Source organism: Eptatretus burgeri, chromosome 5 (genome assembly GCF_056783735.1).
Source record: "Eptatretus burgeri isolate ZD-2024b chromosome 5, Ebu_testis_v1, whole genome shotgun sequence".
Classification (NCBI taxonomy): Eukaryota; Metazoa; Chordata; class Myxini; order Myxiniformes; family Myxinidae; genus Eptatretus; species Eptatretus burgeri.
In genome coordinates, this window is record NC_140965.1 from 50,000,545 (window position 1) to 50,017,436 (window position 16,892).

Genomic DNA, 16,892 nt, shown 5'->3' on the forward strand with positions numbered 1-16,892 from the left:
CGATGTTTTGAAATATCGTGTTGTGCATCGTTTTTGGCCGCATCTCTCCATGGTGAAGAATCACTTAAAAAAAAAAAAAAAATTAAATAAACCACAAACTTCTTGTATCTGCTTCCAGATTCAGATCTTCAACAAAATCAAATTGATTGGTCCTTGTCACACACCCAACCTGTCCAACCAAGTTTCGTCCGAATCCGTCCATAACTTTTTGAGATCCTGCTCACAGATAAACTGACAGGAGTGAAAACAACCTCCATCCACCTTAGGTGGTGGAGGTAAAAATAGGAAAATTAGCCAATTCGACTTGTACTTTGATACATACATACATACATACATACATACATACATACATACATACATATATACATATATACATACGTTCGCCAAATTTTAGTATGATCTCTGGAACATATCTGGTCAAATAGGTGAAAGTTAAATGCACTTAACTTTACTTTTGAAGCCGATGTCACCTAAGAACTGTTTGTGAGTACGCTCATATGGATTGGGCTGGGATTGTGTTGAATATAAATTTGTAAAAGGAGCTAAGTCTCATTGATGATGGCCAAACCTTAAAAAACAGTTACTGCAGATAACAGGTCGACTGAAAGATAGATAGCAGAGAATGATAATTTCCAGATTGGATATTATGTAAGACGTCGGAGTTTGGATATTGTGCAAAACCTCTGGTTCTGGAATAAATAGTTTCTGGCCGTGAAAAGGTCCCAGGGCTCCTGGCATGGACATTAACCCATCAACTTCCTGGGGATGTTGAAGAAGTTCTGGGGCCCCGAGAGGGTTTTGTGGATGTGATTCCCCCTGCTCTGGGCTAGTGAAGTTTATTTATTTATTTATTTATTTTTTTGTTAAATAAATTTTTTTCATGAGATTTCACCCACCACAAAGCCAAAGGCCACTCAAGCTGGGGACTATACAAAGGAAAGTATAGCCATTTAACACAGAAAGGAGGAATATATTGACATTCATCTTGACTTCAGGTAGGTTGAGATTGGTCCTGGGTCCTGGATCCCTGGGCACCTTCTTCCCACTTTTGGGTGGGGTCCACGGACGGCGTCCTATCGATTTGCCGAGTGGCTTTTCATGTCGTCTTTTCATGCTCGACAAAAACTTTGCACTACTTAGGCCTTAGTTATTTTATAACTTTGTTTACACAGTTCTTCAGCTAAAATGTAGGGTCGGAAGGTCGAAATATAAATATGAATATAATTTCAATTTTTAGAAATTATATGTTTTTATGATTTTTTTCGGATGTTCTATGGAAAAGACAAGGGTAGGTGGGGGGGGGGGAATAAATATAAATCCCAGACCAGGAGGATCTAAGAAATCATTGAAGATGGAAGACCATTCAAATGCAGGATGCCCATGTTCACTGTATCATCTGATGTGAAAAACAATAAAGGATTAAAACTTGTTTTTACAATACAGTCTGGCATGTTTTTCTTATAGAAACCTGTTGGATCATCAAACAAATGGAAACAATACTGAGAAAATTACTGTCCAAGTCGTAGATGTGTGCGTGCACACCAGTGCATAGTGCTGGATATGATTAAAAAAAGGTGTCTACTTGGAGTCAACACGCTCAAAACGGTCAATCAGAGCCATAACCAGCTCTTACTTTTCAGCGGCCATCTGATCGTACCATCTCCCCATCCCCATGAGCACATCAAAGGCTGATTTCTGGTCCGTTAAAGGCTCATTATCAGCATCTCGCAGGGAAACTTTGACGTACTTCGCACCAAAATCTTTCAATACGAACAGCGGTGTACAACTTTCGACGGAAACAAAATCGGCACGATCGAGAGCAGCTTGCGAATCATCCCTGCTGCTGCACTGAATTGATGCAATCGTTCGGCCAGGATATTCGTCGTCAAGATGTTGCATGATTAAATCACCAATACAGTCACTCGAATTTATACCGCTGACATACTTCTTAACAATCACTTTTGCCCCAGAAACCACAGTCAATCTGAACCACGCTGGCCACTGCTCAGACGCCATGACCGAAGACTACTGCGCAGCTCGGTTAAAGGGGACTCGGCATTTTGGTGCACGCACGTGAAATTATATTTTGAAAAGAAATGCCGACGTTTACATTTCGGGTTTTGAAACTTTTGCACCTTCGTCGGAAAATTTATAAATATAAAAAGCTAAAAATGTGTTTTATATTTAAATTTCATTTTGGCAAATATACTGTCTGCGGATCTGTAAACCAAGTTATAAAACAACTCAGGCCTTAGTTTGATTTTCTACAAATCACATTATTTCTCTCTCAGGCTGCTGGGTAAAAAAACAACATTTAACGCTAGGGGAATGATGCACAGTCCTACTCTGCACTGCAAGGCGGCCTCCGCAGACTGGATCCCACCTGCTCCTGAGTTCCGCGAATTGGTGCTCAGTCCCCCTGGGGAATAGCGGAACAAAATTTTTGTGGGGCTCAGGTGACGCTAAAAGCTGCCTGTCAAACCTATTGGATGCCGTCCTTGGATCTCTTCAATATATGGCTGTAAATGAAAAGTACAAAAACACAAATGCTTCTTTTGCCACCTTTGTGGGTGTACATGTTTCATATCCAAATGTTCCTCATCTCCCTCTTCATCTCTGGTTTGCAGTACCTCTGAACATTATGGTTTGTGTGACGCTACACTTTCTTTCTAGCAGTGAGTCTTTGTGAATAAGTGATTCAGAAATCTACAGCACATGTATTTATTTTCAGAATATCATGTGTTAAGCCCTCTTAGACCAAACGAGACTGTATTCACCACTTCACGTGGTCTTTGTCCTTGTTACAGCCTTACATTGGGCCAAAGAGACTTGTGTCGATGCCGCCTACGTCTACTTAATTTTCTCGACCGCCTGGCAACATACGAGGTGAGTGTTGTTGCACCAAAATTCGTCTTTCACTGGAATATTAATTGTCAATGAAACTCTCTGTAGCTATGGGCCTGAATTTTGTGCTGATTAAGATGCATTGATTAGGCTAGATACGTAGCTAAACATGCAAGTGCAATTAGTGCATGCACGCAGATACCCGTCTTCACATTTTATTTAATCTCAAGGTAAACGATGCTTTTTTTTTCTATATTGAGGTAGAGGCTCATGGAGAAGCTGAATGACAATGGTCAGCAGTTTAACAAATTACGAAGGAGTATGAGGGTGGGGTGGGGGATGGACAAGTCCAAGGAGAAAAGGGGGAAGAACACAAAAGCAAACTAGAAGGGCATACCCCCGCCACACATTGCCTGATCCATGAGAACATATCTAGCCCAATACATTTTTGAAATATCATGCTATATGTCGTTTTTGGCCCTATCTCTCAACGGTGAAGAACCACTTTAAAATTAAATAATTCTCATATCCAGATCCGGATTCGGATCTTCACCAAAATCGAATCAATTCGTCCGAATCCCTCCACAACTTTTTGAGATACCATGCTATATATTAGTTTAGCCCAATCTCTCAATGTTGAGGAATCGCTTCAAAATCCGAGTCGCTGGATCCGGATCCGGGTCTTCACCAAAATCTAATCAGTTCGTCCTTGTCACACACCGAACCTGTCCACAAAATTTCTTCCGAATCCATCCACAACTTTTCTATCTTGCACACAGACAGACAAAGACAGACAGACAGATAGATAGATAGAGCGGTGAAAACATAACCTCCTTCATCTTCGGTAGCGGAGGTAATAACAATGGCTCAGTGAGGACCAGAATGGGAAAGGATCAGCATGTGTTGAAGAGATTGTGACTCGTGTGCATGGGTGAACACATGAGGCAATGACTCCAAGCGCATTCCAAACACTGATGTGAGGAGAATGAAGTAAGAGTGTGGTTCTGCAATTGGGAGAATATGGGTACGAATGACTGCAGTGTTTGGTAACGTTGAAGGAAAACGAGAACCAGGAAAACAAAGAAGAATGTGGATGGATGATATGAAGGAATGGTGTAACGACTAGTACGGGCAACTGAAAAAGAAAGCAGAAAACAGAGTGGAATGGAGATCCATGATTAGCAACCTTCAGATCAAAAACGTGACTTGAAAAGAAAAATGGAATGAATGCAGGTGGGCAGTGAGCCTGGACTTTAGGAATTTTTTTTTTTGTATACCTTGTTGAGGCTCGTATAAGAACTAACACATTACGCACAGCAAGGGGGGCATGAGACAGGAGGAGCGGGAGTGGGAAGGACAAAACAGTGGGGAACAGAGACATTAGGAGATCTGTGGAAGGGAGAGGGATGGGACGGGGAACATGGAGTATACAAGATGGACATTACAGGGACTTTCAGGAAGATGAGTGAGTAGATGAGGGTTTCTTGAATGTGTATAACCTAGGGTGGCTAGGCTCGGTCAGAGGTAGGAGATGGCAGAAGGAGCAAGGCCAGATGTAAGCTGAAACATAAAAGTGAGCCCACCAACTTGCTACCAGTGGGAGAGATGCAGCCCTTTGGAATCTGCCTCTCGTCTTAAGATTCCAATGTTGCTGAAAGCGTTGTTTGGAGCCGCGTCAAAAGAAGCAAGGTGGGAATTGGGAGTCCCAGCCCAAACCATACTTCTCGGAGCAACATATGAAAGCCTTGGACACCATTGGGCTCAGTAATGATTTACGGAGTATACGCAGGTGGCAACTGGTCTTGGTGATATGATCCACCTTTGAAAGGTTATGGCAGATGGTGAGGCCAAGGAGTTGCAGAGACTGTACATATTTCAGTGTCTGTTCAAAGAAGTGGATTGGATGGTTTGATTGCCAATCCTTGTGGAGAGATGGGTAGAGCGTGAGACTTGTGAGCATTGAACGTTGTGTTTCAAGTAGCTGGCCAGCTACCTAGGTTGTCCAGGTCTGATAAAAGGGATTCAGCATTGGAAAAATGGTAAAAAAAAAAATTGTTTTTTTTAATAGAATCAATTGGATTATTGATATCGGTCCTAAAACACTGCCCTGTGGAATCTAAATTTTTTTTGGTAAAGGAAACCATTAAAGGCCACTTGCTGTTTTCGCTCTTCGACTGAAGTAAAGAACCACTTGAGCATGGTGCAGAGAACCTCAAAGGAATACTATACATGCAGCAAAACTTCTCTGGCATTCTGGGCACAATTTGCTTTATCAGGAGTTTTGTTTTTTTATTTGCATACCATACCTAATGCCGCCACAATAGGCTATGTTTGTTATTTCATCAAACCCAAAACTTCAATGCGAACCCTCAAGTTGATTCAGTAGGAAGTGATCGAACTGTTAGCGCTTGCATTGGCAGGTTGCTCACCCTCGCCACATTATTTTGGCTTCACACTTGATACTACGAGTTCTTGAAGAGCAGCTCTACAATCAATTGGGTCCATTTGAAACGAATCTCAACCTCAACCTTTCAGGCTTTGATGTCCCCAAAAGTGACATTTAACAACGTTTCAATAAAGGGATTCATTTGGCAGTTCTTCATCTTGAAAAGTCGACATTTTATAATGAGTTATTGATTTTGATTCACTTTCTTTTTCCTGTTGAATATCTGCTACAGGAGATCTTGGGGGGTCCGCAGGCAGCAGAACGTCTTTATAATGCCGAGTTCTTCAAAACCTTCCGCAGCCAGAACCTGTTGGTGTCAGCACGAAACTATGCACGGGTGTGTAGTCTTATCTTTGTGCACATGACACTTTTTGTGCTCATCCATGTATTTTGTGTGTAACTGTGATGGGATTTTTGGTTCTCGTCTCCATACTTGATCCTATCTCATTCCAACCTTTTTTTTTTTTTACATTTTTAGCTCACCTGGAACATAGTTCCAGGGAGCTTATGTGATGGCGTGTCGTCCGTCCGTCTGTCCACAAATACTTTCAACTTCTTCTCTGAAACTACACATACGGTTTTGATTAAACTTTACTACAACATTCATCACAGTGTGTGCACCAAAGTTTGGACATGGCATTAAAAAAAATCAGACCCCAAGGTGGTTTATGGGGGGTTGCTCCCCCAAAGATATATTTGTTTTCTTTTCAAAAACTACACACACAATTTCGATTAAAACTTGGCCACAACCTTCATCACCCGTGATGTCCCATAGTTTGTTCATGGCATTAAAAATAATCCATACATATTTTGTGGGTTATCCGTGCCTACCAGTGGTTCCCTGGTTATCTTATCCAGCCACTACCAGGTGAGCACCCTGGGGTATTGCCCCTATGTATCTTTTTCTTCATTCCTCCAACACTCATTTCCCATCATCTCTTTTGTATCATGATTTTCTTCCTTTCCCCTATTTTTTTTGAACTTTCTAAAGAGCCCCCACCCCTACTCTTCATTCTCTTGCCATGCATACCTAATAAATAGATGACTTTTTATTTGGATTCTAAACATTCAACCTTTTAAAAACATTATTTAAATGTCGGAAATGTTAACCCAAGCTTGTTACACACCTCCATTATTTTGTCTCCCTCTTCTCTCACTTGTGGAACCATCTTTGAATCTGTTTTGCAACTTAGTCTTGGCCATTTCGACTTCAAAGCTCTTCTACACCTGTTGAACTCCTGCCCTACCTCCCCTCCCCCCTCCCACTTTAGTTGCCACTCCTCTTATGCTGTGATGCATCCTTGTCTTATCTGCCATTTCCTCCCCTCGGACCCCATACCCCCCACACCCGTCATGAGTATCAACATCTGTATTAAACAAAAAGTGGCTACTCCTAAAAGGAACTTCTTTTAACATTTTTTTTTTAACTTCCTTCATCTTTTAACTTTCATAAGTTTCTTTTTCACATTTACAAGTTTTCAGTCTTTCTCATTTCTCTCGGTTTACAAACATTTTGTCTTGTACTGATGAGTAAAATAACCATGACACCTTTTTTTCCTTTTGTCCATGGTACCTCTGCTGTGGCTGTAGAGTGGTGACTGGCAGGCACTTGAAACTTTATTTCTCTTTCATGGGGAAGAGCTGAGGAAGCAACGCCTTCCCCTGCTATCCTGCTTCCCAGAAACAACCTCTCCACATGAGTATAGAACTCTGCTTCCTGAAGTGGGATTCTGGTTCGTATTACTTTAAAGGCCAAAAAACATTAACGATTCAGATTTGTCTTTATGGTTTAAATATTTTCTTGATTCACAATTTTATTTCACATTCTTACTGTCAGATGAAAGTTGTCATTGCTGAGCTTACTTAAAGCTTTTCTTTAACCTTTATTTGAGTTTGACATGATTTGTCACGAAGTCATCAGACCCTTGAGCCTTCTTCTGCATGGGAATATATTAGTAAATTTATTGCTTTTGTCACATTTGCTACATGTAAACTGTTTCACCCAAATGTTAGAGGGATGTGTTTTATAAATCTAAAAGCAAATCAGATTGCCTTCGTATGATTGCCAGAATCGGATGACGTAAAGATAAACTGTTTGGATTATGGGGTCAAGAGGTCAAACATCAGAGGTCCTGTTCAGTAATAATTCTGTTATGTGCTAACCTGTGAACCAGTGATGAGATTTTGACCAAACTTGTATAAGTATGTATGATGATGCAAAGATGAACTGATTAGATTTTGGCATCCAGAGGTCAAAGATCAGAGGTCGTGTCGGGTAAAAATGTTATCAAGATCGGGAATTGAACTAAACTAAGTCCATGTACCATGATAGGTATCTACAGACTAAACATTGAGGTCAAATGGTCTTGAGGTTTGAGGTCAAAGTTAGAGTAAGCAAAGACTTGATGCTGGCGGAAGCATATCGGTTGATGTCGTGACGTCAAATTTTCTGCCAATGCAAGCATCTAGTGTTTCCTCTTGTTTGTCATTTTAACTCTTTGTTGTATATTTGACGACTGGTAGGATTGCCTCGAGGTACACACACTCTCACCTCAAAGCTGTTTTGCCTGGGTTTGAATCTTGACCCAGCTATAAACTGTCATCGCGCTATTTCACAGGCAGGGTGATTCATCGTTGTGTGTGTGTGCCGTCCCTCGGATGGACGTTAAACTGGGTGTCCCATCTTTTGCCATGAGTTGGTGGATGTTAAAGATCCCATGATGTGCTTTGCGAAAAGTAGGCGACCTATCGCCGGCACTATGGGGAAATTCCAGCCCTAACCTTCGTCGAACATCAGTCCTGGCCAGCTGGTGCATGAAAGACTTAGGCCATGTTTCCCCTGCACAACCCCTCTACCACATGGGAATAAATGTTGCCATTGAAGAAGAAGATTGTCATTGTATATTTCTTGTCGGCCATTTGTCTTTCTCAATCATTCATAGAATCGTATGACATTATATATCACTGACACCTGAAATGCATTTAACATAACACTATAATTTTGATCAAAAGGTAAAATGACAGAAATGACACATCTTTGAGGTGGACATTAAATTCTAGATGCTAAAAGTTGAGTAAGTAATGTAGGCATGATATGCTAAGAGGTGAGTGACGGATATGTGGACAAAGTTGACATATACGTATTTACAACAAATTGCTTTCCGTTTTGCGAATACGACTACCTGCAATGTTTTCACATTGCTGTCTAAAGAGCTGGAAGATCGAATGCTCGAAGGAAAGCTGAACAACGTATGATGGGTTGCTCTGAACAAGTTTTTATTGTTCTCATGAAGAGAGAAAGATAGTGTGGACAATGCATGGGAACAGAACAGAAAGGCTGAAGAGGCAGCAAGGGACTGGTCATGCCTTGTGGTGTGAATCACTGTGGAGGTAGCATGGTCACACGACACATGAGTGTAATGTGAGTGAGAATATATGAAGAAAAGTTGATGAGCAGCTTAAATAATTTTAACATGAGCTATCAAGTTTATGCATGGGGATATGGACTAATGTATATCAAGTGAGGTAAAGAGCAGAGGGGGGAAATCCTTTTTAATAATGTACAGTGGTGTTAATTGAAAATTAATAATGATGTATCCATACCTGCTTGCATACAGGAGTAATGGACAAGACAAGCTGGAGGTCATTCCTTTACAACAGCACAAACACAGAGAACCAGACTGGAGTGAAAATATGGAGCTCAGGTTCAAAACTTGCTTTATAATCTCAACACTGCTCATTTTATTTCTGGAATTTCTGTCATTTTAATGTTTTTCTCATTTTTTTGGAATGTATGAAGGTCTTCCTGAGTTTTTATTTATTTATTTATTTTCTCATGAAAAAAAACTTGCTTTTAATTATGTCTGAGGGTTGTTATTGAGTTTTTATCCCCCGCCGTGTGGCGGAAGGGGGATATTGTTGTCACCTGGTCATCCGTCCGTCCGGCTGGCTGGGCGTCAACATTTATAGATGCGAGTGCGATAACTCGTAAACTGTTCGCCATATCGATTTGAAATTTGGGCCACACATGTACCACCTGAAAAGGAAGAACCTTATTGATTTTGGGCGTTGCCGGATCCGAGATGGCAGACTGGGGCGGCCATCTTGAAAAAAATGTTTTTTGTAATAAATGGAAAACCGCATATCTGATTTCAATTATTTTTCAATGGCGGGGGATTCCCCATCTCTGATGGTATATTTATTTTTATGCTTTCTCATGGAGACATTTCCTCTTTTTATGAGTTATGAAGGCCTTGAGTTTTAATTTTTATTTTTTTCCAACGAAGAATCTTGCTTTTGTTTTTTTTTTAAATGAATAAGTATGAGGCTGTTATTACCTCTGCGACCAAAGGTGGACGGAGGTTATGTTTTCACCCCTGGCTGTTTAGCTGTTTGTCTGTCTGTGTTTGTGAACAGGATATCTCAGAAAGTTGTGGATTGACTCGGACAAAATTTGGGGAGAGTCGAGCCAGATTAGATCTGGCTTGCTTTCAGGGAGCATGTAAACCTGTTTCATGGTTGGGTTGTCAGCGACTAAACCGTCTCTCCCACCAGATTTCCTGGTGAGGAGGGTATATGATATGCACACCCAGCAGGATTAAAAACAAAACTTGTCAAAGGGTGGAGGAGCTACTTGTGAGCCCAACGGCCAAACGTCTGTCGTGCCCAACTTGTCTGCAGTCATCATCCTGCAGTTGGGTTACCATTTATAGGAGGTTGGTGACAGGATTTGCACTCTGGCCACCGTACAACCCGCCACTCAGCAAAACATACAAAAAATGCAAAGAAAACTGAAAATCCACTCTGTGGGAGAACCTCCTGTGCAGCTGCTCTACGCAGGGTAGCTCACCGGATGACGGGATTTGAGCAAAGCCTTTGGGACCCCCACTCTTTGATGATGGGAGGAAAACCACGGAGTAACCATCCCAGGTCAGAATGCAGATGGCGGTCCGCAATTGTGGACGGTCCTTTCTGGGTCAGTTCATTCACCAGACAGCGGTCTCCTTGGGTTCACCTGAGGTGGTCACTTCGGGTGGGTGCCTGGAATCTCCTATCTCGAAGAGAGGATGATCAGCTGTCTCTCTTGTCATCTGAGCTCAAACGTTTGAACATCGGTATTGCAGTACTCTCTGAGGTTCGGAGACTGGATAGTGGCGCGATCATGGCAGGGCGTTACACCGACTATTGGTCTGGTTGCTCTGATGGTTACCATGCCCAAGTAGTTGCTGTAGCTGTGCCCAGCAAGCTGACTGCAATGATAATTGAGTTAACACCGGTCAACGAGCGTATTATGAGGCTAAGGATTTGTCATTCCTTCGTTGTCATTTCCCTGGTCTCTGTGTATCATCCGACTGAGGCGAGTGATCTCACCATGAAGGATGCATTCTATGCCACGCTTGAGTCTGTGGTTGATCTGTGCCCCAGCCGAGATATTCGTCAGGTCTTGGAGGATTTCATTGCATTGACTGGAACTGATAGGGATGGTTATGAGATGCGTGTTGGTCCCCATGAGTCTGGAACTGTCAACGAGAATGGCAATAAGTTCCTTGACTTTGCAAGAAGTCACGGACTTAAGGTGGCTGGGTCATAGTTTCAGTGCCCACAGGCTCATCGCTTTACTTGGTGTTCCAACACTGGTGGTGAGGCAAAGGAGATTGACCATGTGCTCATTGATGGTCGCTGGAGGATGAACCAGAACTGCAGGGTCTACTGGAGTGCTCAATTCCTCAATATCGACCACAGGCTTGTTGTTGCAACTCTGAATCTGCGCTTAAATCTGGGAGAAAGGTACCATCCCAGCCTAGGCTGGATGTTGGCGAGCTCAAGGATGAAAAGGTAGCGGAGGAGTTTGCAATCACGTTGAGTGGGGATTTTGGGGATCTGGGTGCTTTGGGGAATCCTGAAGAATTGTGTAGTGCCTTCAAGACCACCATCCTTGATGTTGCTTGTCGATGTCTTGGAACTCACCATGGGGCGAATAAGAATTTTGTCTCTCAACGGACACTGGATATCATTGACCAGAGTCACAGGGCCAGGCTTAATGGCAGAGCTGAGCTGTTCAGAGAGTTGAGGTGTGAAACTGTACGTGTGCTGAGCGTGGACAAGGAGGCCGATGTGCGAGGAGTCTGTGAGGGGGTAAAGCATCACTTGTGGTCAAGTGATTCTCGTTCTGCTTACAGGGGAATTCATGCATTGCGTTCCTCCAAGCCTGTCCTTCGGTGTATTGCAGTTAGAGCAGAGGGTGGTGCGCTCTTGACAGAGGAGTCCGAAGTGAAGGCCCGCTGGGCCGGTTACCTTAGGAGGCTATATTAGTCTTGTCCACCAGCTGTTGATTTGGATTTCAGGGGTGTTGCTATCCCTGTTGCTGACCCTCCAATCAACTGTGGTCCACCTTCATTTGTGGAAACACAGGCTGCGGTAAACCGGTTGAAATGGGGTAAAGCTCCTGGGATCTGTGGCATCCATGCTGAACTTCTCAAGGCTGGTGGAAATGCTGCACTCGTGTCGTTGCATGCAGTTCTGTGCTCTTCCTGGAACACAGGCATCATCCTAACTGACTGGAAGCTGGGCCTTGTTGTCCCTCTCTGAAAAGGGAAGGATCGCCAGGACTGCAACAATGACTGAGGAGTGACGCTGCTCTCAGTGCTGGGCAAGGTCTTTGTTCGGATAATTATTGATGAGGTGAACCTCCATCTGCTTGAGCACCAGCGCCCAGAGCAGTCAGGCTCGACACCAAAGAGGTCAACGATTGACGGAATCCTTGCTCTTCAGGTCCTCACCAAATGCAGAGGAGAGTTTCGGCAGAGGTTGCTTGCAGTCTATGTGGATTTCATGCCAAGCGTTCGATTCAATGAATCGGGCTGCCCTCTGGAAGAATCTTGGTCTTCGTGGGGTGCCACCCTGAACTATACTCTGGTGCTGAGAGTGCAGTGAGATGTGGTGATACCATCTCCGACTTATTTCCAGTTGTTACTGGAGTTCATCAGGGGTGTGTATTGGCCCCCACACTTTTCTGCTCTTGTTTGGACTGTATTCTGGGGAAGATGTCGGAGAAATCAAGCTGCGGTGCATCGTTTGGGAATGTCACGATCTCTGACCTTGATTTTGCTGATAATGTAGTGATCCTTGCGGAGACTCTGGATATCCTTTTGGGGGCCTTTGAGGTGCTGAATGAGGAGTCGGAGCCACTGGTATTACGGGTTCCCTGGGTCACAACCAAGATCCAGGCTTTCAATGACATCTTGGATGCTAATATATTGTCTGTACCTGTTTGTGGTGAGGATGTTGAGGTCACGGAGAGATTCACTTACCTTGGCAGTGATAATCGTGTCTCTGCCTGCTGTTAGCCAGAGGTCATTAGATGTCTGGTTTGGGCCTGGGGAGTCTGGATTCACTGGATCATGGGGTGTGGCACTGCCGGTACCTGTGCAGGAGGACGAAAGTCCAAGTCTTCAGATCCTTGGTGCTTCCAGTCTTGCTTTATGGATGTGAGACTTGCACTTTGACCAGGAATCTGAGATTGAGACTTAATTCCTTTGGTACCAGGTCTCTTCAGAGAATCCTTGGCTATTGCTGGTCAGACTTTGTGTCCAACGAGCGGATGTTGAGAGAGACTGAAATGAGATTTTTTTAGCTGCATTGTCCGTGAGCGTCAGTTGCGGCTGTATGGACATGTGGCTCGTTTTCCTGACGCTGATCCTGCTCACCAGATTCTCTCAGTGAGGGAGCCTCCTGAGTGGAGGAGGCCAATGGGCCGACCACGTGTCTCGTGGTTGCAGCAGGTTGATCAGCATTTCAAGGATATGGGGATGGCCCAGACATTTGCCTCGGGGATGACCAGATGGAGACCTCTGGAGTACCGGCGGAAAGTGGACGCAGCGATGCACTGCTCCGGCACATGCTCCCATACCTCATCTACCTTGGATGTGTGACGAGGACGAAGTGATTCGATTATGGTGAACATCTGAATCCGGCTTCGAGAATTTTGAAGTTTATTAATTTTTTTATTTTTTATTTTTAAGTGATTCTTCACCATTGAGAGATGGGGCCAAAACTGATATACAGCATGATATTTCTAAAAGTGTGGACAAGTTATAACAAAACTCGGTGGATGAGCTGGTTCATGGTTCAATGACAAAAACAATGTGATGAGATTTTGGTTTGGGCCCGGATCCAGATCCGGCCTATCAGTGGGATACAAAGCGTGAACTGTTCAGCCTGGTTGAGGTATGCGCTCTACCGAGTGCAAATTTCTCCATTAGAAAGCAAAACAAAAAAGGAACCAACCACCACAATGGAAATTTATGATGATTTATTGTTGTGGGGCCGGGTGTCGGCGGAGAGCACGACCGCTAGGTGGAGCAGTAGAGTCGGTTCCACCGAACACCCGGAATCTAGATCGTGCTTCTCGGAGAACTCCGAAAGGCACGGGTCCCTTACAGGACCGTGGTCGCCAATATTTTGACGGCGCGAGGTAGGGTCCACTTGTCTTACTCCAATTGACCTAAGTACTCACGCCGTCCAACTACCCGGGAAACCACACCCTCGGCCGACTCTCTCCGATCCGAGTCGCGGGTAACGGCTTGGATCCGGCGTAACCGAGCGGAGTTACCAGAGCCGCGCCGGACCAAATGAACAATTTGCCGCTTTGCTATTTTCCAACACACACCATGCTAAGCCAATGAAAGAAACATAGAAATGAGCTGGTACATTCAACAATAGGGGTATTTATTTTACAATAATCGGGGAGACGAGGGGAGCATGTAAGGGCAGAGTTATCACAACTATAAGAAATGCAAATAATGTACAACAAAAGCACTTAACAATCCTACCTGGACAAGACAGGCCCACACACAGACACGCACACTCAAAAAGAAAATAGACCCGCCAGGTCTTTATTCAGCCCTCCAGCAGGGGAGGATAGTTCGGCTGGGAGTCAGGACGGCTGGCTACCTGGCCGCGAGGGCGCGGCTGGTCGTTCTCCCCTTCCCGGAGCTCCGGTCGCCAAAGGACGGACCAGGGCAGCCAAATCCAGAGGAGGCGAGACGAGGTGATCTCCCTTGAAGAAAATCGATCGCTTGTCGTACTGCGCTGGACGAGATGCCTCGGATGCTTGGGTGCAGTCAGCCGCAGACCAGACAGAAGACGCGCTCGAGCACCCGGGACGCAATCTCCTCACGCTCGTCCCGACAAGCACCCTCTTCTTCTTTTGGAGGGAGGGGCTTCTTCTCCTGGCGACTCGCCTCCAGATTGGTCAGACCCATTGTGCAATTCCCTGCCGTCTCCCGTTGGACAGGCCCACTTTAGGCGTGGCAACTCCCACCCTTCTGGGCGGAGTCCCGATCGGAGGCGTTTGTAGCTCCGCCTACCTCTTCACCTCCGGCCACGTGCGTAATGGCGATGGTGCTGAGTGGGAGATGGGGCGGGTGAGACCTTGCCGATTGGCAAAAGAGGGACGCCATGCTCATGCTAAACTCCGCCCACGCATGCGCTCACTGGCAAGCGCGCGAAAAATTCTGTGAGCAGTGTTGTTGTTGTTGTTGTTGTTGTGAAAGCGATGTAAAAGAAAACCCTGACTATCAAAATAACTCCGCAGCGCACGAACATTTAATTCCCATTAGACTAGGGAGGGGACCCTAACTAGAAACACGTACTTACCGATATTACTGATCTATAGGACCTGGCTGTTGTGTGCACATGGCTGCCAGATTCGTAACAGTATGATAGTCTTTTATGGCGTTTTTATTTTTATTTTGCAATTAAGAAATTGGCTTTATTCTGGTCTTTTTGAGTTTTTTTTTTCTGATGGAGAAACTTGCTTTTATACTGACAATGTATGAGGATCGAATCTTTGTATTAGTTTCCATGCACCACTCGTCATTGGGCTAGCCTGCACGTCCATTTGTAGTCGCAGCGTATCTTACAAGAGGCGATTCCCTCCCCAAAATGAAATATTCTTAACTTGCAGTTGTAGCAGGCAGACTTTTCATGTGGTTGGTATCCATTTCTCGTCTTGCAAAACAACAGTTTGTTGGGAAAATTTTAACGTTCTTGTGCATGCGGTGACTAAGTTTTATTTCTATTTTTTACATAATCCCTGTGTGTGCGCACCCTATATTTCCCTCTCTCACCCCACCTCGCTCCCCCCTCCCCCAAACCTCACTGTTGTACTCTGTTGTGCTAGCATGATCGCCAAATCTCGAAACATAATCCAAAGTAGAAAATATTGAGTCAACAAATTGGTGATTTCAATGAGTTCTCAAGTTATTAACTGTCTGCTTGACCATCAGACTTTTATTATTCAATTTTAAGTCACAAACTTCTTTGCTTTTGTTTGGTTTTTTTTGGACCATGTATTTTCCCCAAATTGTTTCTTAAAATTGCTTTTTTTGTGCAATTTGTGACGATTGCAGGTGTAGATGTGACAGACATTACCTAATTTTTCTCATGTTCAGGATGCCTTTATTCAAGTGTCTTGGCTGGAGTTTTATTTCTCATGTATAAAATGTGGGTGATCTTTGCGATTAGAGCACTCCTTGAGGTCCGTTCGGGAGATCTTTGTGAATTTATTTTCGAGGAGGAACCAGAACTGAGACCTTTTTGTGGAGATGATCTGAGTGTGGAACAAGTGTCGTCCTGGTACCGGCAACGAGCTTGCCACATTGAGGCACACTCACACCAGGTGATTCATCACTTGTTGCTGTCGATTGGTTAAATCTCACATTTTAGATGCATGGACAGTCATGCTGAGATTGCAGGAATCTGATTAATAGTGTGTGTTTGGGGGCTGTTATTCTGTGGTTACAACTTAAAAGGCCATGATGTGTTATTGCAAATCTTGCAGGTGGACTGTGCATTGTCTCTGTTGCGCCTCGGAGTGGAGCGAGGAGTTCCAGGCTTGGATGATCTTCTGGAGGAGCTTGTCACACTGGAGACACTTGTGTATGAGGCGGGGGCTGAACCAACATTCACTCTGGAAAATCTCCAGCAAATGGAGGACGTCGCTCGTTTGCGTCTGCTCATGTTAAATGTAGGTCCTCGATCCTCACTAATTTTTCACCTTTACTTATCCTGCACTTTTAAACCCTTCCCTCACTTGGGTTCTTTGGAGCTGGACAAATTGATGACCTAACCTTTCTTATTTGTGCAAACGAATTCTTATTATCATGATTGTGATTATTTTTGTTATTATTATCACACAGAAGCCCATGGAAAAGTACTATATTTTAAAAAAAAAGGAAGCCTTTTTATTCTTGCACTATTTGAAAGAGCTCAAAAATGGGAGATGATGTATTTTTTAACAGCAAATGTTTTTTTTTCAGGAGTGATTGAGGTTGTAGTTTGTTGCCTAGACACTGCCTGGATTCAATTTTTGTCTTCTGAATGAAAAAATTATCATTTTTCCAAAGGTTTGGATTAATTTGAAGCACGTTGTATTGATTTTTTTTTCTCTCCGAGGAGCGTTTCCATGAAAGGGAGAGGGAGAGAGAGGGAGAGAGAGAAAATTGAATTATATATGCGTGTGTGTATATATATATATACATATATATATATATACATATATATATATATATATATATATATATATATATATATATATATA

General features: G+C 43.7%; 1 protein-coding gene across 2 annotated transcripts in view; it reads left to right on the plus strand.

Annotated features, from left to right (window-relative positions):
* The window catches only part of NBAS (NBAS subunit of NRZ tethering complex), a 207,924-nt gene that overhangs the window by 76,923 nt on the left and 114,109 nt on the right, over nucleotides 1–16,892 (plus strand). For both annotated transcript variants that reach the window (XR_015058324.1, XM_085881820.1), the window contains exons 19-24: nucleotides 2,808–2,886; nucleotides 5,523–5,627; nucleotides 6,881–7,023; nucleotides 8,908–8,994; nucleotides 15,818–15,971; nucleotides 16,134–16,319. Coding sequence is in view for 1 of the 2 variants with exons in the window: in XM_085881820.1 (XP_085737946.1) it covers nucleotides 2,808–2,886; nucleotides 5,523–5,627; nucleotides 6,881–7,023; nucleotides 8,908–8,994; nucleotides 15,818–15,971; nucleotides 16,134–16,319 (754 nt within the window). In the remaining variant the exon portion in view is untranslated. The remainder of the gene's footprint in view (nucleotides 1–2,807; nucleotides 2,887–5,522; nucleotides 5,628–6,880; nucleotides 7,024–8,907; nucleotides 8,995–15,817; nucleotides 15,972–16,133; nucleotides 16,320–16,892) is intronic.